The sequence below is a fragment of the Panthera onca genome, chromosome X (genome assembly GCF_046562875.1).
Source record: "Panthera onca isolate mPanOnc1 chromosome X, mPanOnc1 haplotype 2, whole genome shotgun sequence".
NCBI lineage: Eukaryota > Metazoa > Chordata > Mammalia > Carnivora > Felidae > Panthera > Panthera onca.
In genome coordinates, this window is record NC_138357.1 from 116,727,182 (window position 1) to 116,745,354 (window position 18,173).

General features: G+C 41.2%; 1 protein-coding gene and 1 pseudogene across 4 annotated transcripts in view; one reads left to right on the plus strand and one right to left on the minus strand.

Annotated features, from left to right (window-relative positions):
* Nucleotides 1-18,173, plus strand: part of CTPS2 (CTP synthase 2) — a 105,956-nt gene that overhangs the window by 8,292 nt on the left and 79,491 nt on the right. For all 4 annotated transcript variants that reach the window (XM_081793010.1, XM_081793011.1, XM_081793008.1 and 1 more), the window contains 3 exons: nucleotides 2,044-2,248; nucleotides 8,150-8,320; nucleotides 9,854-9,954. In XM_081793010.1, the coding sequence (XP_081649136.1) occupies nucleotides 2,083-2,248; nucleotides 8,150-8,320; nucleotides 9,854-9,954 (438 nt within the window). In that variant the 5' untranslated portion in view covers nucleotides 2,044-2,082. The remainder of the gene's footprint in view (nucleotides 1-2,043; nucleotides 2,249-8,149; nucleotides 8,321-9,853; nucleotides 9,955-18,173) is intronic.
* Nucleotides 13,679-15,281, minus strand: LOC145714368 (heterogeneous nuclear ribonucleoprotein H2-like; annotated as a pseudogene).

The following is an 18,173-nucleotide window of genomic DNA, read 5'->3' on the forward strand; positions in this document are numbered from 1 at the left end:
TAAATTTAGCTGCAGTCAATGGAATGCCAGCTGGCTAGGGAAGGGGAACAATGGCACTGGATGTGATCACCTGTAGTGTGTAGACAAAGGTAGGTCCAGGGACTTAGGGAAGCCATTTGGGATGGGACATATGTGTATAAAAGTATATACTTATATGTATGTGTATATCTATATATCTATATCTGTATACTTTTTTTAAGTTTATTTATTTATTTGGGGCAGGGAAGGAGAAGTGGGGGAGGGAGAGAGAGAATCCCAAGCAGGCTCCACACCATCAGCACAGACTCTGATGCAGGGCTCCAACTCACGAACCGTGAGATCATGACCTGAGCCGAAATCAAGAGTCAGATGCTTAACCGACTGAGCCACCTGGGCTCAGTGTATTTTGTATGGCTTCATGTGTATTTTGGATGGCTTCAGTTTACTTGCCTTGACCATGGTCGACTAGTTTAAATTGAACTCAGAGCTCTGAAGTGAGGTATAACCTTATACACCTTCAAATCATGATAGTTTGTTTTGAAAGTAAATTACAAAATCAGAATGGGCATCAGCTGACCTCTAATCTATAGCTCATTCAATCCTCACAACCACCTATGAGATTTTTTAAAATGTTGGCTTATTTGAATATTGATTTTTTTTAAGAAAACAGACTTCGTGTTTTTGAGCAATTTTAGGTTCATAGCAAAACTGAGCGGTGAGCACTGAGTTCTCATATATCCCCTGCCCCCACAGGCACAGCCTTCCCCACTGTCAACATCTGGAACCAGAGTGGTTCATTTGTTACAACTGACGAACCTACATTGATACATTATTATCATCCAAAGTCCATTAGACTACATTGGCGTTTGCTTTTGGTGTTTTACATTCTGTGGGTTTGGACAAATGCATAATGATGTGTATCCACCATTAGAATATCACACAGAACAGTTTCACTGCCCTAAAGATCCTCTGTGCTCTGCTTATTCATCCTTCCCTCCCCCTAAACTCTGGCAACCACTGATATTTTTATTGTCTCCATAGTTTTGCCCTTTCCAGAATGTCAAATAGTTGGAATCATACAGGATGCATGTAACGTTTTCAGATTGGCTTCTTTCGCTTGGTAATATGCATGGCAGTTTCCCCCATGTGTTTTCATGGCATGATAGTTCATTCCTTTTTAGTGCTGAATAATGCTCCAAGGAACTGCTATTTTTTTTTAAGTTTATTTATTTATTTGTGGGGGTGGGGGGAGTGGAGAGAGAGGGAGAGAGCATCCCAAGCAGCCTCCATGCTGTCAGTGCAGAGCCTGATGTGGGGCTCGATCTCACGAAAACGTGAGATCATGACTTGAGCTGAAGCCAAGAATTGGATGCTTAACTGACTGAGCCACTCGGGCGCCCTGGGACTGGTATCTTTTATCCTATTTCACAGATAAAGAAACAGGCACAGAGGGGATTAGTAACTTGCCCAGATACAATCAGTACAGATCAGTTTGATTATAGGTCCTTGTCTCTTCTGGGGCAGGTGGGTGGCTCAGTTGGTTAATTGTCCGACTTCGGCTCAGGTCATGATCTCGTGGTTCATGAGCTTGAGCCCTGCGTCAGGCTGTGTGCTGACAGCTCAAGGCCTGGAACCTGCTTTGGATTCTGTGTCTCCCTCTCTTTGCTTTCCCCTCCCCCTCCCACTCCCACTCCGTCTCTCTCTCTCTCTCTTTCTCTCTCTCTCTCTGAAAAATGAATAAACATTAAGCAAAAATTTTACCATGCCTCTGAATTCCATGAAAATTTGGTTTCTCGTGATGAAAAGCAAGAGTTTTTCACGTGACAGAGTTGGGGTAAATGGAAAATCGGGGCAATGGAGCCAGCCACTTTGCTTGCAGAAAGTTTCCACAGCTTCCTGCATATCGACGAAAATGGAAAACCTAGAAAATAAGATTTTGTTTCAAAAATTTACTTTATATGGAAAAATGCTGTCTGCTTTTGAAATTCTGGTTTAACCCCCTCCTGCTTCACTGGTTTGAGAATATGTTTCTCTTCCCTGACCCTTAATTTTATTATCTTTCAGATTATATCTGGGTGCTGGCACCTAGCCACTCCTCTCCCAATGAAGTACATTCTGGTCACTGGAGGGGTCATCTCAGGCATTGGTAAAGGGATCATCGCGAGCAGCATTGGAACGATTCTCAAATCATGTGGACTCCGAGTCACTGCCATCAAAATTGACCCTTATATTAACATCGATGCAGGCACTTTTTCACCTTATGAGCACGGTATGAGAGAATAATTTCCCCGTCTTATAAAGCATGGGGTTAAATTGCAGTTCTTTCTTGTATTTTGGGTAATTTCTTTAGGATAGAGTTCCAGAAGTGGAGTTGCTGGATCATACATTATGAACATGTGTATGAGGATACCATTTTGATTGTACCTTTTGCAGTACAAATTATGTTTTTTATTTTACAATAAAGGTAATATACTTCTCTTAACATTTCATTGTTAAGAGAAGTCAGACAATATAGATCATATTGACAGTTATATTGACAATATAGACTGTCATGAAGAAAATAAAAATCATCCATTTCCCACCACTTGGGGCAACTATTAGTAATGTTGACTTTTTTTTTTTTAATTTTTTTTTAATGTTTATTTGTTTTTGAGACAGAGAGAGAGCATGAACGGGGGAGGGGCAGAGAGAGAGGGAGACACAGAATCAGAAGCAGGCTCCAGGCTCTGAGCCATCAGCCCAGAGCCCGACGCGGGGCTCGAACTTATGGACCGCGAGATCATGACCTGAGCTGAAGTCGGACGCTTAACCGACTGAGCCACCCAGGCGCCCCAGTAATGTTGACATTTGAGTATATATGCCAATTACTTTTTATTTTTATTTTTATTTATTTATTTATTTTTTAACGTTTTATTTTTATTTTTGAGACAGAGAGAGACACAGCATGAACGGGGGAGGAGCAGAGAGAGAGGGAGACACAGAATCGGAAGCAGGCTCCAGGCTCTGAGCCATCAGCCCAGAGCCCGACGCGGGGCTCGACCTCACGGACGGTGAGATCGTGACCTGAGCCGAAGTCGGAAGCCCAACCGACTGAGCCACCCAGGCGCCCCTGCCAATTACTTTTTAAAAGATATTAGCACTTACATACTTTCTTTTTTTTTACTATTTATTTTTGGGAGATAGCACACACGAGCAGGGGAGGGGCAGAGAGGGCGACAGGGGATCCAAAGTGGGCTCTGTGCTGACAGCAGAGAGCCCTATGTGGGGCTCAAACTCACAAACTGGGAGATCATGACCTGGGCCAAAGTCGGCTGCTTAACCGACTGAGCCACCCAGGAGCCTCTAGATACTTTCTTTTTAAACTTTTTACATGCAAGCAGGAAAGTGCATAGATCGTAAGTGTACCACTTGATAAGATGAACATACTGTGTAGCTGGCCCCCAGATCAAGAAACAGAAACCCCTCTTTGCTCCTTCCATCTTTCCCCACCAGAAACCACCAAGGTGACTGCTATCCTGTCTTCTAACACCATAGATTACTTTTGCTTATTCTTTTTAGCTTTATTCTTTTTTTACTTTTTCATCTTATTTTTATTACGTATTACATAATACACTGTGTGCTGCGTAACCTACTAGTAGGGATGAGCATTAACAGAGTTATTTTTCAACAATTAGGAAAATGCTTCCGTAATGTTCTCTAAACTTTTTGACACATCGTAAAGATTAACTCCAGACATTACTTTTGCTTTTTTTTTGAACTTTAAATGAATTGGATCTTATAGTCACACTAGTTTTTAATCTAATTTTTACAACAATGTAATGTGGACATTTATATATATTTTATACTCTTAAAGGCTGCACACAATCTGTACAATAATAGGAAATAATTTCCAGTGTATCGATATTATAAATAACACTGTGATGGAAATCTTGAAGTCTTATTTTTTTAAACATAAATGCCTGTGTGCAGAATTTTTGATGTCACATATGCTTTTCAGGCTTTTGGCATATGATGTATATTACCAAAGGTTTTTAGGCTCATGATCCCTTATCTATAACTCTAAAATCAAAAAAGTTCTGAAAACTTAGAATTCTTCATAAGTTTGTGGTTATTTATAGTCTTTTTTCAAAAGTTTTGAAAATTGAAAAATCTTCATAAAGGTGTGGCTATTTCTAGTCTTTATTCTACTTGGAATATGTTTTGATTCTTTTTTAAAAAAAATAAGGTTTATTTATTTATTTTGAGAGAGAGAGAGAGAGAGAGGGAGAGAGAGAGAGAGAGAGAGAATGAATCACAAGCAGGTTCCACGCTGTTAGCACAAAGCCTGATGCAGGGCTCGAACTCATGAACTGTAAGATCATGACCTGACCTGAAATCAAGGGTCAGATGCTTAACTGGCTGAGCCATCCAGGTGCCCCTGGAATGTGTTTGATTCTTTATTTCACTTGGAATGTGTTTGCATTTGAAGTGTTTTCTAATATATGGAGAGTTTTCTATAGTACCTTTCCATAATCTGAAAAACTTCAAATTTCAACTTCCATCTTGTTTCCAAGAATTTTCTGATAAAGGCTGTGTATCTGCACCAATTTATATACACATCAACTGCCTAAGAAGACCTGTATTTTTATATCCCTGCTGAATATTATTCTTTTTAAACTTTACTAACCAGAGAGAAAACCAAAACACAAAACAAAACAAAAAGTATCTCATTGTTCTAATTTGGATTTCTTTGATTTTCATTTTGTCTGTGGAATGACTTATTGAAGTCAATGGTAGATTATATTTTTGTTTGAAACCATTACACAACTTCCTTCTGTGGAGTAAATTTCCTTGTCCCATTGACTTTGGACTTTGGTCATGTACAGTGTTTCAATCGTCCAGGTCTGTTTGGAATTTTCGTGGTTTTGAAACTGAAAGTCCAAACCCTGGGAACCCTATTAGTCCTGGGTAAACCCGAGAGATTGGTCACCTTATTTGGCCACGTGATTAGTTTTTCCCTAGGAGACATTAGTGAATGTGACATCTGCCTTGTTGAAGCAGAAATTTTCGGTACCGTGGCATGATCTGGCTCTGTCTCTTTGGTGCTTCTGCTCTCCTCCCTGAGAACTGCCTGCCCCGTGTAGGTCTGGGTCCTGGAATGAGATGGAGTAGACACACAACTGCCCCACAGCCCCCATGTAACTCAAGGGAGAAATCAATAAGCATTTTGTAAGTCACTAAAATTTTAGGGTTGTTTGGTGTGCAGCAAAATTGGCTAATGCCATGTGCTATGCCAATTTTCCTTTGGATTTTTTAAAATGATTTTCAAGAATACTTCATGTAAAGTGTATTAATATATATATATATATATATATATATATATATATATATATATATATGGTTTTACTCTATTTGAAATTTGCTTTAACATTACCTCTGTTTGTCACTGATGAATTTCAACTTGCCATTTATGTGATTAAATATATCAACTGTTTCCTTTATGGTTTCTGCCTTTGATGTCACTTTAGGCTTCTCTGCCACAGGAATATTTAAATACTCATCTATATTTTCTTATGGATCTATATTTATAGTTTCATTTCCTTTTGCTTTAACATTGATAACACATCTGGAATGTATGAAGATGTAACATAATTTTTTTTCTTTTTTCTTTTTCTTTTTTTTTTTTTTTTTTTTTGTTTTGATTAGCCAACTATTCCTAATGGCATTTCTCAAAGATTTCATCCTTTTTGTGCTGCCTGGAAATGCCACCTTTTATTATATACTACATTTTTGTCTCTACTTAGGTCTATCTTTGTCCTCTGTTCTGTTCTGGATTTCTGTGTTTATTCCTGCCTATCATTTTAATAGCTGCAGCTTTTTATTATCAAGTAGGTCAGAGCTCTCCATATTCCTTTCTTCTTCCTTTGTTTTTTTTTTCTGAACTCCAAAATGTTTGTTGTGTACAGAATTAACTTAGGAACCATTGTGTTCAACTTTACAAGAAGTTGCGTCGGAGTTTTTGACAAAAAGTTCTTTAAATTTATGCATTAATTTGGGGAAGAATTGAACACCGAAAATATTGACTGACCCATTCAGGAGCTTTAGAAGCAGCTTTCCTTATTTTTATGCCTTCTTTATTTGTCTCTGAAGTAAGGTTTTTAAGTTTCCTAAATATAGACCCTGTGTTTCTTTGAAGTTTATTTCTGAGTGGTTTATTTACTTTGATTTTGTGATGCTGCTCTTAGGTTTTTTATTATTATTATTTTCAGGTCCTATATTAAATTCTTTTATGTAGTAGGGATCTTTTGGATATTTTGATTCTGTACATTTGTGGATGCTATCTTATTCCATCTTTATATATATTGGAATATAGGTATGCATATGTATTTCGATCTTCCTTTACTCGCTGTTATTCATTACAAGGGCTTTTTATTATTTTTTGTGTGCTTTGTTTTGGTGATCACCTGTTTTTCTTTTTTTTTTTTTTTAATTTTTTTTTTAACATTTATTTATTTTTGAGACAGGGAGAGACAGCATGAACGGGGGAGGGTCAGAGAGAGAGGGAGACACAGAATCTGAAACAGGTTCCAGGCTCTGAGCTGTCAGCACAGAGCCTGACGCGGGGCTCGAACTCACGGACCGCGAGATCATGACCTGAGCCGAAGTCGGATGCTTAACCGACTGAGCCACTCAGGCGCCCCAATCACCTGTTTTTCTAGCAAATTAACTTTAGGGTCACCCTCAAGTTGAAAAAATATGTTGGAATTTTTATTATAACTACACTAAATCTAAGAACCTGTTTTGTTTATTTATTTTTAAATCATTATTTTTTAATGTTTATTTATTTTTGAGAGAGACACAGACAGAGCACAAGCTGGGGAGAGGCAGAAAGAGAGGGAGACACAGAATCCGAAGCAGGCTCCAGGCTCTGAGCTGTCAGCACAGAGCCAGACTCAGGGCTTGAACTCACCAACTGTGAGATCATGACCTGAGCCAGAGTTGGATGCTCAACCAACTGAGCCACCCAGGCTCCCCAGAACCTGTTTTAAAGACTTGTCATTCACATTTTCTCTTTCTCTCCTAGGAATATAATGTGTATGTACTTTTAAATTTTTAGGAATTTAAAATTTCAGGACTTTAAAAATTCAACTGGGTTTGGCCTGAATCAACTAAAGAGATTTCAGAGATCTTCCCTTATGTGTCAGAAGTTAAGATGATCAAAGTAAAAAGACTCCTATAGATTGGTGATTCCTCATTAACATGAGACAGTGGAATTTGGAGTGGAAATGAAATCTGGGGAATGTGAAAATAGTGCTATTTCATTAGTTTGGTCTTTTGTTCTTTAAGTTAGAGATCTTCCTGACCTCACGTAGGTACTTTCTAAGGTAGACATGAATGAAGGTATAAAAGGTTTCTGAGGAGTGCCTGGGTGGCTCAGTCGGTTAAGCATCCGACTCTTGACTTCGGCTCAGGTCATGAGCTCACAGTTCGTGAGTTCGAGCCCCGCATACGGCTCTGCAGTGCAGAGCCTGCTTGGGATTCTTTTTCTCTCTCTGCTATTCCTCTGCTTGTGCACTATCTCTCTCTCAAATTAAATAAACTTAAAAAAAAAAAGGTTTCTGTTTCTGTTTATAAGCTAACCAACCTTCTTTTTTTGGTGTGAACATCTTGAAATCGGAGTAAATGATACAATTTCCTTGATCAGGGAGAGGTTCAATTCTTACAAGGTGGTTTTTGAACACTGGACTCCCAATCAGTGCCCTCCAGCAACAGCGGAGACCTGGAGACATGCGCAATAGTTAGCACAATCATCCTTGTGTGATTAAGTCTTTATCTCTGTCCTTTTTCAGGTGCCGTTGTGCAGGTGGCTGGTTGCACACACTGGCTTTTTTGCCTCACTTTAACTAAGTTGCCCTGTTGGCCTGCTGGGGCCCTGCTTTCCATGTATTGTCTGTTTAATTGTGGCTTAAGATTCCTGAGATGGGAATTAAAACGTTCTTGTGCCAATTCCAGAATCCAGGACACTCATGCTTTGAAGTAAATTGCTATTTACCTAATGTGGGGCTCGAAGTCACCACCCTGAGATCAAGAGTCGCACGTTCCACCAACTGAGCCAGCCCGCCGCCCCGAAAGCAAATTTGTAATATTTACATTGCCTTTTTTTTTTTTTTTTTTTTTTTTTTAATCTTAGGTGAGGTATTTGTCTTAAATGATGGTGGAGAAGTTGATTTAGACCTTGGAAATTATGAACGGTTCTTGGATATTAACCTTTATAGAGACAACAACATCACCACTGGGAAGATATATCAGCATGTGATCAATAAAGAGAGGCGTGGTGATTACCTGGGGAAAACAGTACAAGGTATTCTTTTCCATAAAGGTTAGCGAGACCTGTGTGCTGAGCACCTGCTCAAAATAGATGTGAAGATGAGAAGGTCCCTGAACTCTACAAGTTCCAATCCTTTTCATATCTCTGCTTTCTTTTCCTCTTTGTTTTATTCAGAGGTGTCTACTTCACCCTCCATGTTCTTGATTGTATTTTCATCAGTCTTTTTGTTTATTACTAATGTCATTGTTTTTCCTAGTCCATATATCTGTCTTTAGCTTTTATGTATAAAATCCGTGGAGAACCATATTCATCACTTTTACCTGATTGAGATGCGGATTTTTTTGGTTTGTTTTTATTTTGTCTGTCTCCTTTGTTCTTGTATCTTTGCATGGATCATACTTACTCCACTTTGAAGGACAGCGTTGGGGATGCACTGGGGGATTGAACTGGAGTTCAATGGCTGGTTGGAGTGGCTGGTAGTATGGTCTGACCCTTTTTTCACCAAGCCTTTTCCTGAGTGGTAGGATTCTCTTTTGTCTTAAGAGAGACACCCTGTCCTCCCTTCTCTCCCTCCCATCCCCACCAACTCTAGTACTCATACGTTCCCACATGGTAAAGGTGATAGTTCCCCATCTCCTTTAAATCACTTACACGTTGGAACCAGCTGAGAAGTAGACACGGGGGTTGGATGGATGGACATCAAAAGATCAGCCGTGTTATTACTGAAACTGGATGGTGTGGCTTAGGTGTCAGCTACGCTTGTGGTTTCTAAGTTTTCCCCCTGAGTGTAGATCTTGGGAGGACCCATGGGAGGGAGCGTTGCTGCACGTATGTGGGTTATTCCAGATGTACCGGTTGGTGACGACTTCCTGCCACCTCGAGGGAGCAGCGGGTGTGAGGTAGAGCAGGCAGCAGATCCTTCCTTGCCTCAGCTTCCCAGAGGGCGACGTTCCTGCTTCGTGTAGCCCATTAAGTTAGTTGGCTGTACCCGAGAGGATGTCGCCTTTCTGTCTCTTCAGCAGAGATCACTAGCTGCAGGCCTGCTCACCACCTAAGGGACCTCTGGGCCTCAAATCCTTGCTGGGCCGTCACCTTTTGGCCTCTTCACCTGACGTGAGCAGCCACAGGCCCCTGGTCAACATGAAGGTCTCATCTACACCCTGAGCAGACCCGTCCCCACTGGCTGGTGGGCTGTGGGGCCGGACCACTCTGTGTCTTTCTTCCCCGTGGGGTCCAGCATACAGTACCCTTGACAGCCCTCCCTGCAGGTTTTAGTTGACATTATGGATGTTTCTAGTTGAATCAAACACGGCATTTCTCTTTTCTGTTTCTTGTTCTCCGTGGTCGGTCAGTTTCAATAGAAATGACATACATTTAAGTGATTAAATCTATATTGTGCCTATAATATTCATTTCAGTGAGATGGATAATAACATGAGAGATGTAATTTGTCTCATTTGCCAAGTGGCTTTCAGGTTATTTGGGAGGTCTAAAGACACAAATACGTTCCTTTCTCCTTGATAACCATGAAATAAGCTTTTGTGCTAATTATTCCTTCTTTCTACAGTTGTCCCTCACATTACTGATGCTGTCCAGGAGTGGGTTATGAATCAAGCTATGGTGCCTGTGGATGGTCATAAGGAAGAGCCCCAAATATGCGTTATTGAGGCAAGCATAGAAATTTTTGTTTTGTAAACTTATATCCTGCTGGGTTTTTAAGCATCTAGCCTTCATTCATTCAGCACATATGTATAGACGGCCTCCCATGTGCTAGACACTGTGCTAGGAGGTGGGATTACAGCAGGGAATGACATGGATGGTCCCTGCCCTGGTGGTCTCAGATCAGTGGGCAAGATGAGCACTGAACACGGTGAGTACTCTTGGGATCGGTGCGTGCGCAGCCACCTGCATGTGGAGAGAAGTCAGTTGCATGATGCATTCTGGTGAGTGCTCTTTGAGTACCGTCGACTCTTGAATAACTTGGGGATTAAGGTCGCTGACTTCTCCCCTCACCCCCAGTTGAAAATATCCCTGTATATCCATGTGTAACTTTGACTTCCCCCAAACTTAACCACTAACAGTCTACTGTTGACCAGAAGCCTTACCAATAACATACACAGTCAATTAACGCATACTTCGTATATGTATTATGTACTATGTTCTTATAATAAAGTAAGCTAGAGAGAAGAAAATGTTATTAAGAAAATCACAAGGAAGAGAAAATGTGTTTACAGTACTCTGCTGTATTTATTTTAAAAAGCCATGTATCAGTGAACCCACACCATCCAAACCCATGTTGTTCAAAGGTCATCTGTATTTACAAAGTGCTCTGGAAGTAGAGAGAGACGGAGTTAGGGAAATCTGATGGTGGTGGCGATCTGGAAGTGAGAAGTGAGTATTAGCTGCTTAAAGAAAGAACACAGTATTTGAAACCTATTATTTGTTTACTGTTTCCCTTCCTCTCCCATCCAAGTACTAACCAGGCCCGACCCTGCTTAGCTTCTGAGATCAGACGAGATCGGGCGCGTTCAGGGTGGTATGGCTGTAGACTCCCTTCCTCTCAATGAATGGGAACGTGCATGTACTCCTTATCTAAACGTCAGTTGACCCAATTGCTAGGCAGGACAGCAGAATAATGAACCATTTAGTTCCTATGGACCGCCTGCACAAATTCAGATTTCTGTTGTGACTTTCAAGTAGTATATAGCTCAGTGGTTAAGAATCTGGACCCAGGTGGCTTGGGTTCATAGCCAAGCAGCGCCACTTACCAGCTGGATGACCTTGGACAAGTGTGCTTCTGTGTGCCTCAGTTTACTCATCTGCTAAATAGGGATAATGTTTTGAGGCTTAAATAAGACACTTAGTAGTTAGAATGGTGTCAGACCTATAGTACGTACTCAAAAATTACTGGCCACTATTAAGATGCCTGTGTGACTTTTGGCAAATTATTTCTCAAAGCTTCAATGTACTCATCTATAACATGATAATTATGTAATATTGTAATACAAACCAGATGATATTAACAGGGTTGTTGGGAGGATTAAGTGCAATTATATAAAACACTTGGCATGTCAGGCGTTCACATTTTGTTAACAGAGCTGATAAACTTAACATAAATGTGCCGTGCTATCATTTATTAACCATAGATCATACTACCATAGTAGCATATGATTAAGTATGTTAAACTTCATATAAATGTATAAGTGTGCTATGCAAAAGTTTCTCTCCCTTGCTATTTCTTCCTTCACAATTGATGAGGAAAAGAGAGGGTGCTTTCTTTAGAATTTTTTTAAAATTGGAGTATCAGACACAGACACAGGAAAGTGCACATATCATAGGAATATAGCTTGATGAAGTTGTATAAACTGAACATACCTGCATAACTAGGCTGGCTTCTCTTAAAACGTATTTCTTTTTTTTTTTTTTTTTAATTTTTTAAAATTTACATTTATTTATTTTTGAAAGACAGAATGAGACAGAGCATGAGCAGAGGAGGGACAGGGACAGGAGACACAGAATCTGAAGCAGGCTCCGAGCTGTCAGCACAGAGCCTGATGTGGGGCTCGAACCCACAAACTATGAGATCATGACCTGAGCCGAAGTCGGACACGTAACTGACTGAGCCATCCAGGCGCCCCAAAACATATTTCATATCTAATACAGTGAATAGTTTGCAAACAGATTAAGGCAATGATAAAGGCAGAGTGTAAGACAAGGGAAAGGCAGATAAAAGCTCCAGGAAGAATAGCATCTGATATGAGAACTGGGACATAGCGTGACTCTTCAGTGAAGGAGACTTACGCAGTCAGTCTGTTATATGAATTTTCAGGTTTTAGAATCGATCCCCATGATGCATCAGAGAAGGCTTCAAAGCAGGGATGTAAATGTCATCAGCTTTGAAAAGAGGATTTGTGAGGTGGAGACGTGGCGGGTGCTGGAGAGGGAGGGAGGGAGAGAGGGAGATAAGAACCTCATTTTCCATTGTGAGGCAGCTGCAGATAACTGGTGGTGGTTGGCAAAAAAAAAAAAAAAAAAAAAATAGACGCAAAAGTGTCTCAGGTTAGGAAAGTAGCCAATAGAAGTAACGATTGAGATTGCCGCCTGGGGATGGGGCGGCAGAGAGCTTCGGCCTCATCCGTCACAGGAGGAAGTCGATTTGTGTTTTTATAGAAGGTGTCTGAAATGGGCAAGTTAAGAAAGAGTCAAGCGAGATGGTGTTTAGAGATGTGGAAGAAACCAGCAGAAGAAATCGTGAACGAAGGAGTTAAAGCGCTTGCCTTGGAGAATCTGGATTTGGGAGAGGAAGAGGTGGGGCACAGGACTCCTGCTTTTTATTGTATGCTCTTTCGAACAATTTGATTTTGTTGGGGCACAAGAATTCCTGTTCCCTTCGAGGTCCTTGTGGCTGAACTAAGAATCAAATTGGCATGAGACAGAAGAAAACCAAATTTAATAGCGTACACGTGGGCAATCCGCATAGACATGGCAATTCCAAGAGGAGTCCGACACAATGAAGTATATATGTCATCCTGAACTGAGGAGAAGGGGGTAGGTGTCTGGGTCTGCAAAGGAAAGGAATGTAACCTTCAAGAAGATGGAAGAGAGAAAATGCTGGGTTAACAAATGTTTACATTTGTTACACTCAGAAACAGCGAGACACAGAGAGGAATTTGATCAGACTTTGCTGAGTTCCTCCCTGTCTACCATAGTTCGTATCAGGATATAGTTATCTATGGTGATAGCTCTCTTCCTGGAGCAGGTCCTCTATCACAGTTCTACTTAGGGTTGGTAAGGTAGGGTTGTAGGGTAGGTAAAGAGCTTTTTCTGAATCTACTGGGTCTTGATTGCTTTTAACTTAAAATAATCTTTATGTCAGACTGGCCCATCTTGGGGTGGCCTGCCTTTGGCCCCTACAATTTTTTTTAAGTAATCTCTTTGACCAACATGGGGCTTGAAGTCACAACCCCTAGATCAAGAGTTGCATGCTCTACTGACTGAGCCAGCCATGCACCCCAGGCCCCTACAATTTTTAACCACGTGCATGACTTTTGACTTTAAAAAAACTACTTATTAATGTCAGCTTGAAGATGCCATTTAGCAATTTCAGTATCTTAAAGTTCAGCCCAAGGATGATTTCATTCAAGCCTGGAAGAAGGTAGGACAAGTCCTCACACCTCTGGTTTATGCAGGTTACCTCGTTGTCTCCAATATGGTAGCTGCTCGCCCCATGAGGCTGTTCAGCACGTGAAATGTGGCCCATCCTAATTGAGATGTGCTGAGAGTTTTAAATACACACTGAGCTTCAAAGACAGCATAAAAAGAAGAATGTAAAATACCTAATAACTTGGGGGTGCCTGGATGAGTCAGTTGGTTGAGTGTTTGCCTCTTGATTTTGGCTTGGGTCATGATCCTGGGGTTGTGGGATCGAACCCTACCTCGGGCTCCATGCTGAGCATGGAGCCTGCTTAAGATTCTCTCTCTCTCAGGGTGCCTGGGTGGCTCAGTCAGCTAAGCGTCTGATTTCAGCTCAGGTCATGACCTCATGGCTTGTGGATTCAAGCCCTGCATCAGGCTCACTGCTGTCAGCCCAAGAGCCCGCTTCGGATCCTCTGTCCCCCTCTCTCTCTCTGCCCCTCCACTGCTCATGCTCTCTGTCTCTCAAAAATAAATAAACATTAAAAACAAAAGAAAAAGAAAAATGTTGACCACGAGTCAGTGATCAGGATCAATACTTTCCCCCTCCATCACTTATACTGGACATGCTACACATCCCTCCCATTTTGTTCACTCCCAGAGATGCACAGCTTCCACTTTGGTAGTCGCTGCTGTTCGCTGCTGCTTGGCTGCCTATGCAATGCTTGATTGGAAATCACTGGAATTTTCCAGTAAAACTTGGTCATATCCACTCATGTTGCTCTGGCCACCATGGCCACCTCCACAACCACCACTCAGCCACTGACTGGCCAGGCCACCGTAACTGGACTGGTTTGACAAGCCCATGCCTCCCATCGTTTGGCTACCATAAGCCCCCACCGCTTGCTCCCGCTGTAGAATTCAAGAAGAGTTCTATATATCTGTGTTGCGTATTTGCTTTGTCTTTTGACGTAGCTGCCACAGCATCTTCACGAGTTGCAAACTCGACACCTGCTTCACCAGCGACTCTGCCATCAGAACCAGCTTCAGTACGTACTCTCACAGGGTTGAGTGGTGAAAAACAATCATAAATGTCGTTCTCAGTAGCTGTGTAAGATAATCCCCGCGTGTGTACACAATGTCCCGTTGTGCTCTGGAAAGTAGAGCCACCCCTCCATTATCTCTGATCAGACATTCCTGAAAAACAATAATTGAGGTCTCTTCCAAATCCGTCTGACCCAAATCCATAGCCATCATTATAGCCATTATTTAAAAAAAAATTTTTTTATGTTTATTTACTTTTGAGAGAGAGAGAGAGCACAAGCAGGGGAGGGACAGAGAGAGAGGGAGACACAGAATCCGAAGCAGGCTCCAAGCTCTGACCTGTCAGCACAGAACCCGACGTGGGCCTCAAATCCACGGACCGCGAGACCATGACCTGAGCCGAAGTCGGACACTTTAACTGACTGAGCCACCCAGCTGCCCCCATCATTATGGCCATTATAATCATCATAGCCTCCACAGCGTCCACCGTAAGCCCCTCACCTCATCTGTTTACAGCCAGCTCCCCTGCCAATGCCGTGATAGCCTCTGCCAGCTCCAGGTCTGTGGTAGGGACCTGGCTGCTGCATGGCCACAAGCCTTTGTGGTGGATCATAGTGAGTTCTAACTTCAGCTCGACTGCTCTTTAACATTTTGATACACCTGTGCCCCATTCTTTCCTTATGTTTCTTTAGAGCCTTTTCAGCTATGAAATAACATTTTGGATATATTGGGCTACATAAAATATAATGTTAAAATTAATTTCTCCTGCTTACTTTTGTTTGCTCTTTTGAATGTGGCAGCTAAAAACGTTAAAACATTGGGCGCCTGGGTGGCTCAGTTGGTTAAGCTTCTGACTTCGGCTCAGGTCATGATTCATGGTTTGTGAGCTCGAGCCCTGCTTCGGGTGAACTCGAGCCCCACTTTAGGTAAAAACGTGAGCCCCTCCTCTTCGGGTGAGCCCTGCTTCTCTTTCTCTCTCTCTCTAGCTCTTTCTGCCTCATCCCTCGCTTGCACCCTCTCTCTCTCAAAAAATAAAAATAAAAAAACCAAATTTTAAATATTTTAATTTTTATTGGAGAGTGCTGGTCTAGCACTTTCACTAGATTCTGCTGTTCTAGCAACAGGAAAGGCAAAAAATAGCCTTTTTTTTTTTTTAAGACTATTAACCTTAATCACAGGAAAATTTCCAAATGGTCATGTGTATGCATGTTTTTGCCTCTGCCCTTTTTAAAAAAATAAATTATCATCACAGAAAAGGAGAAGGGGTAAATCTATTTTTTTAATGTAATTGAACTGCCTTTGAACATCATTAACATATAAGCCCAATTTGACCTTGAGAAGAGCCTTCTTAACCCTTCTTTTTCATTTTGTCTGTTTTTTAGCTATTGCTTAAAAACAATTTTTTTTAAATTTTTTAATGTTTATTTATTTTTGAGAGAGAGAGTCGGAGTGCAAGTGGGGAGGGTCAGAGAGAGGGAGACACAGAATCTGAAGCAGGCTTCAGGCTCTTGTCAGCTAGGAGCCTGACGTGGGGCTTGAACTCACGAACCACGAGATCATGACCCGAACCGAAGTCAGACGCCCAACAGACTGAGCCACTCGGGCGCCCCTAAAAAATTTTTTTTTAATGTTTATTTATTATTTTTGAGAGAGAGAGACAGAGTGCGAGTGGGGGAGGGGCAGAAAGAGAGGGAGACACAGAATCCGAAGCAGGCTCCAGGCTCTGAGCTGTCAGCACAGAGCCCAACACAGGGCTCAAACTCACAAACCGTGAGATCATGACCTGAGCTAAAGTCGGACTAAGCCACGCAGACGCCCCTTAGCTATTGTTTTTTGAGAATCATCCTTGAAGAAAGCTTTTATGTTTCCTTCTGGGGCCAGCACACCTGATTCTCTTTGTCATCATTTTACAAAGTTGCATACTACAGATTTAGACTCTAACTGTTGAAGATTCCACTTGTACAGTAAAATCAAGAATTCTCAATGACATCTCAAATTAAACTGAAATTTCCATCCCATCAAACAACAAGCAAACATTTTAGGCCTGTACTTGCATATTGTTCTTTTTTTATGCCTTTGTTCTTTATATTAATTTTTATCCTGTTCTTGAATTGATTGGTTTGGCTTAAAAAACATTAATTTGGCGCTTAATGGGCACTGGTCCCAATGCTAGCTGCTAGCCATAGGAAGGCAAATATGACCTGAGCCCTGCTCTTCAGGACTCCTCGTCTTCGTTTTTAATTTCTGGGAAACAGAGAAACTGTGACAAGTTGTCCCCAGCAAAGCTCCTTCTTCATATAACCCTGACATTCATATATTTGCTTAATGGACACTAGATCAGGCAGCCTTTTGGGCTCGTTTTAAGTTGTGCTCAACATTTGTGTTTGTGCACTATTTAAGCTTTTGAAAAAAAGACCACCAGGCTGATTTTCAGTTTTAAGCGTGTAGAAGCTGTTGAAATGTCTCCAAAGCCTTTTGGTGAGGCTCTTACTTCTCAGACCCGTGGAGCTGACAAGCTTTATTTGTATTAGTCCAGGTTATCTCCACATACACCTGAAATAATTTAAGCCTGGCTTAAAGGAATAAAAGGCTTCTTTCTTTCTCTCTCTCTTTCTTTCAAAAAAGAAAATCCTTTCCTTAAAGGCAAAACAGACATTGCACATCTCATAAATTTGCTGTTGCTTTGATTTCAACTTTGGATAAGTCTTAAAACATTGTTATGGGTGATATTTTCCTTGTTGTGTGGGGGAAATAATGAACTTAGGAGTATTCTAGTAATAATACAGAAGGTTTCTGATGACAATGATGGTAATCGGGAGCCAGAGGAGTGGTCATGGGATCTTCCAAATTGGCTGAGACTGTGCAGTACCACTGTAAGCCATGTGAGGGCAGAAGTGGATAATGTTTAAAGCTTTTTGCCTCCGTTTTCAGATTGCCCTTAAATTACCAGAGTACACCTATGAAAAAACAGATGTCCCTATATGGTTTAGTTTCAGTGCAGACCTTTTTTTTCCCTAAAATATTTTCCCATTAGATTCTGGTACCTTGCAGTTGGTGAGCACTTAAACCCCTCACCCCCTGCCAATTTCCTGATTGCATGTGATATTTCTAGGATTTTCATAATTAAGTTTTTCATTCTCCTACAGAAAGGTCGTATATTTCTATCTGTGCCACACCCAGAAAGCTTGAATTTTAATTGTGTTTTGTTATCTGACTTAAAATTAATAAAGAATCATTTTCTTTTCTGTAACAATGTAGTCTCGAGATTTCTTAGTTTGATTCCATTGCAGTTATGGTAACAGGTACTAGAATGCTGTTACCTAGGGCTTATATTGAATTTTGAGACCCTTCTGCCCTGAGATGACTGCTAAGCTAAACCCTGTTGGAGAGGGAAAATTTTACTGTTCCCCTTCAATGTTCTTCCGGTTGGTCTAAGAATCCAATTGACATGAAACAGATTAACTGGAGAAAATCAAAGGCTGTATTACATACGTACAGAAAATCCATATAAACATGAGAGATTCCCAAGCAATCAGGCAAAATGAGGCTTATATGACACCCTGAACCAAGGAGAGGAGTAGAGGCCTAGGGGATACAAAGGGAGGAAGGCCATTTGCAGGGAGACAGAGAGGATGTTTGGAAAACGGACTTCCCTGTTATGCAGCTAAGTTTCTCAGGTAAAGGGGATCTCTGGGAATAACTTTCTTCCC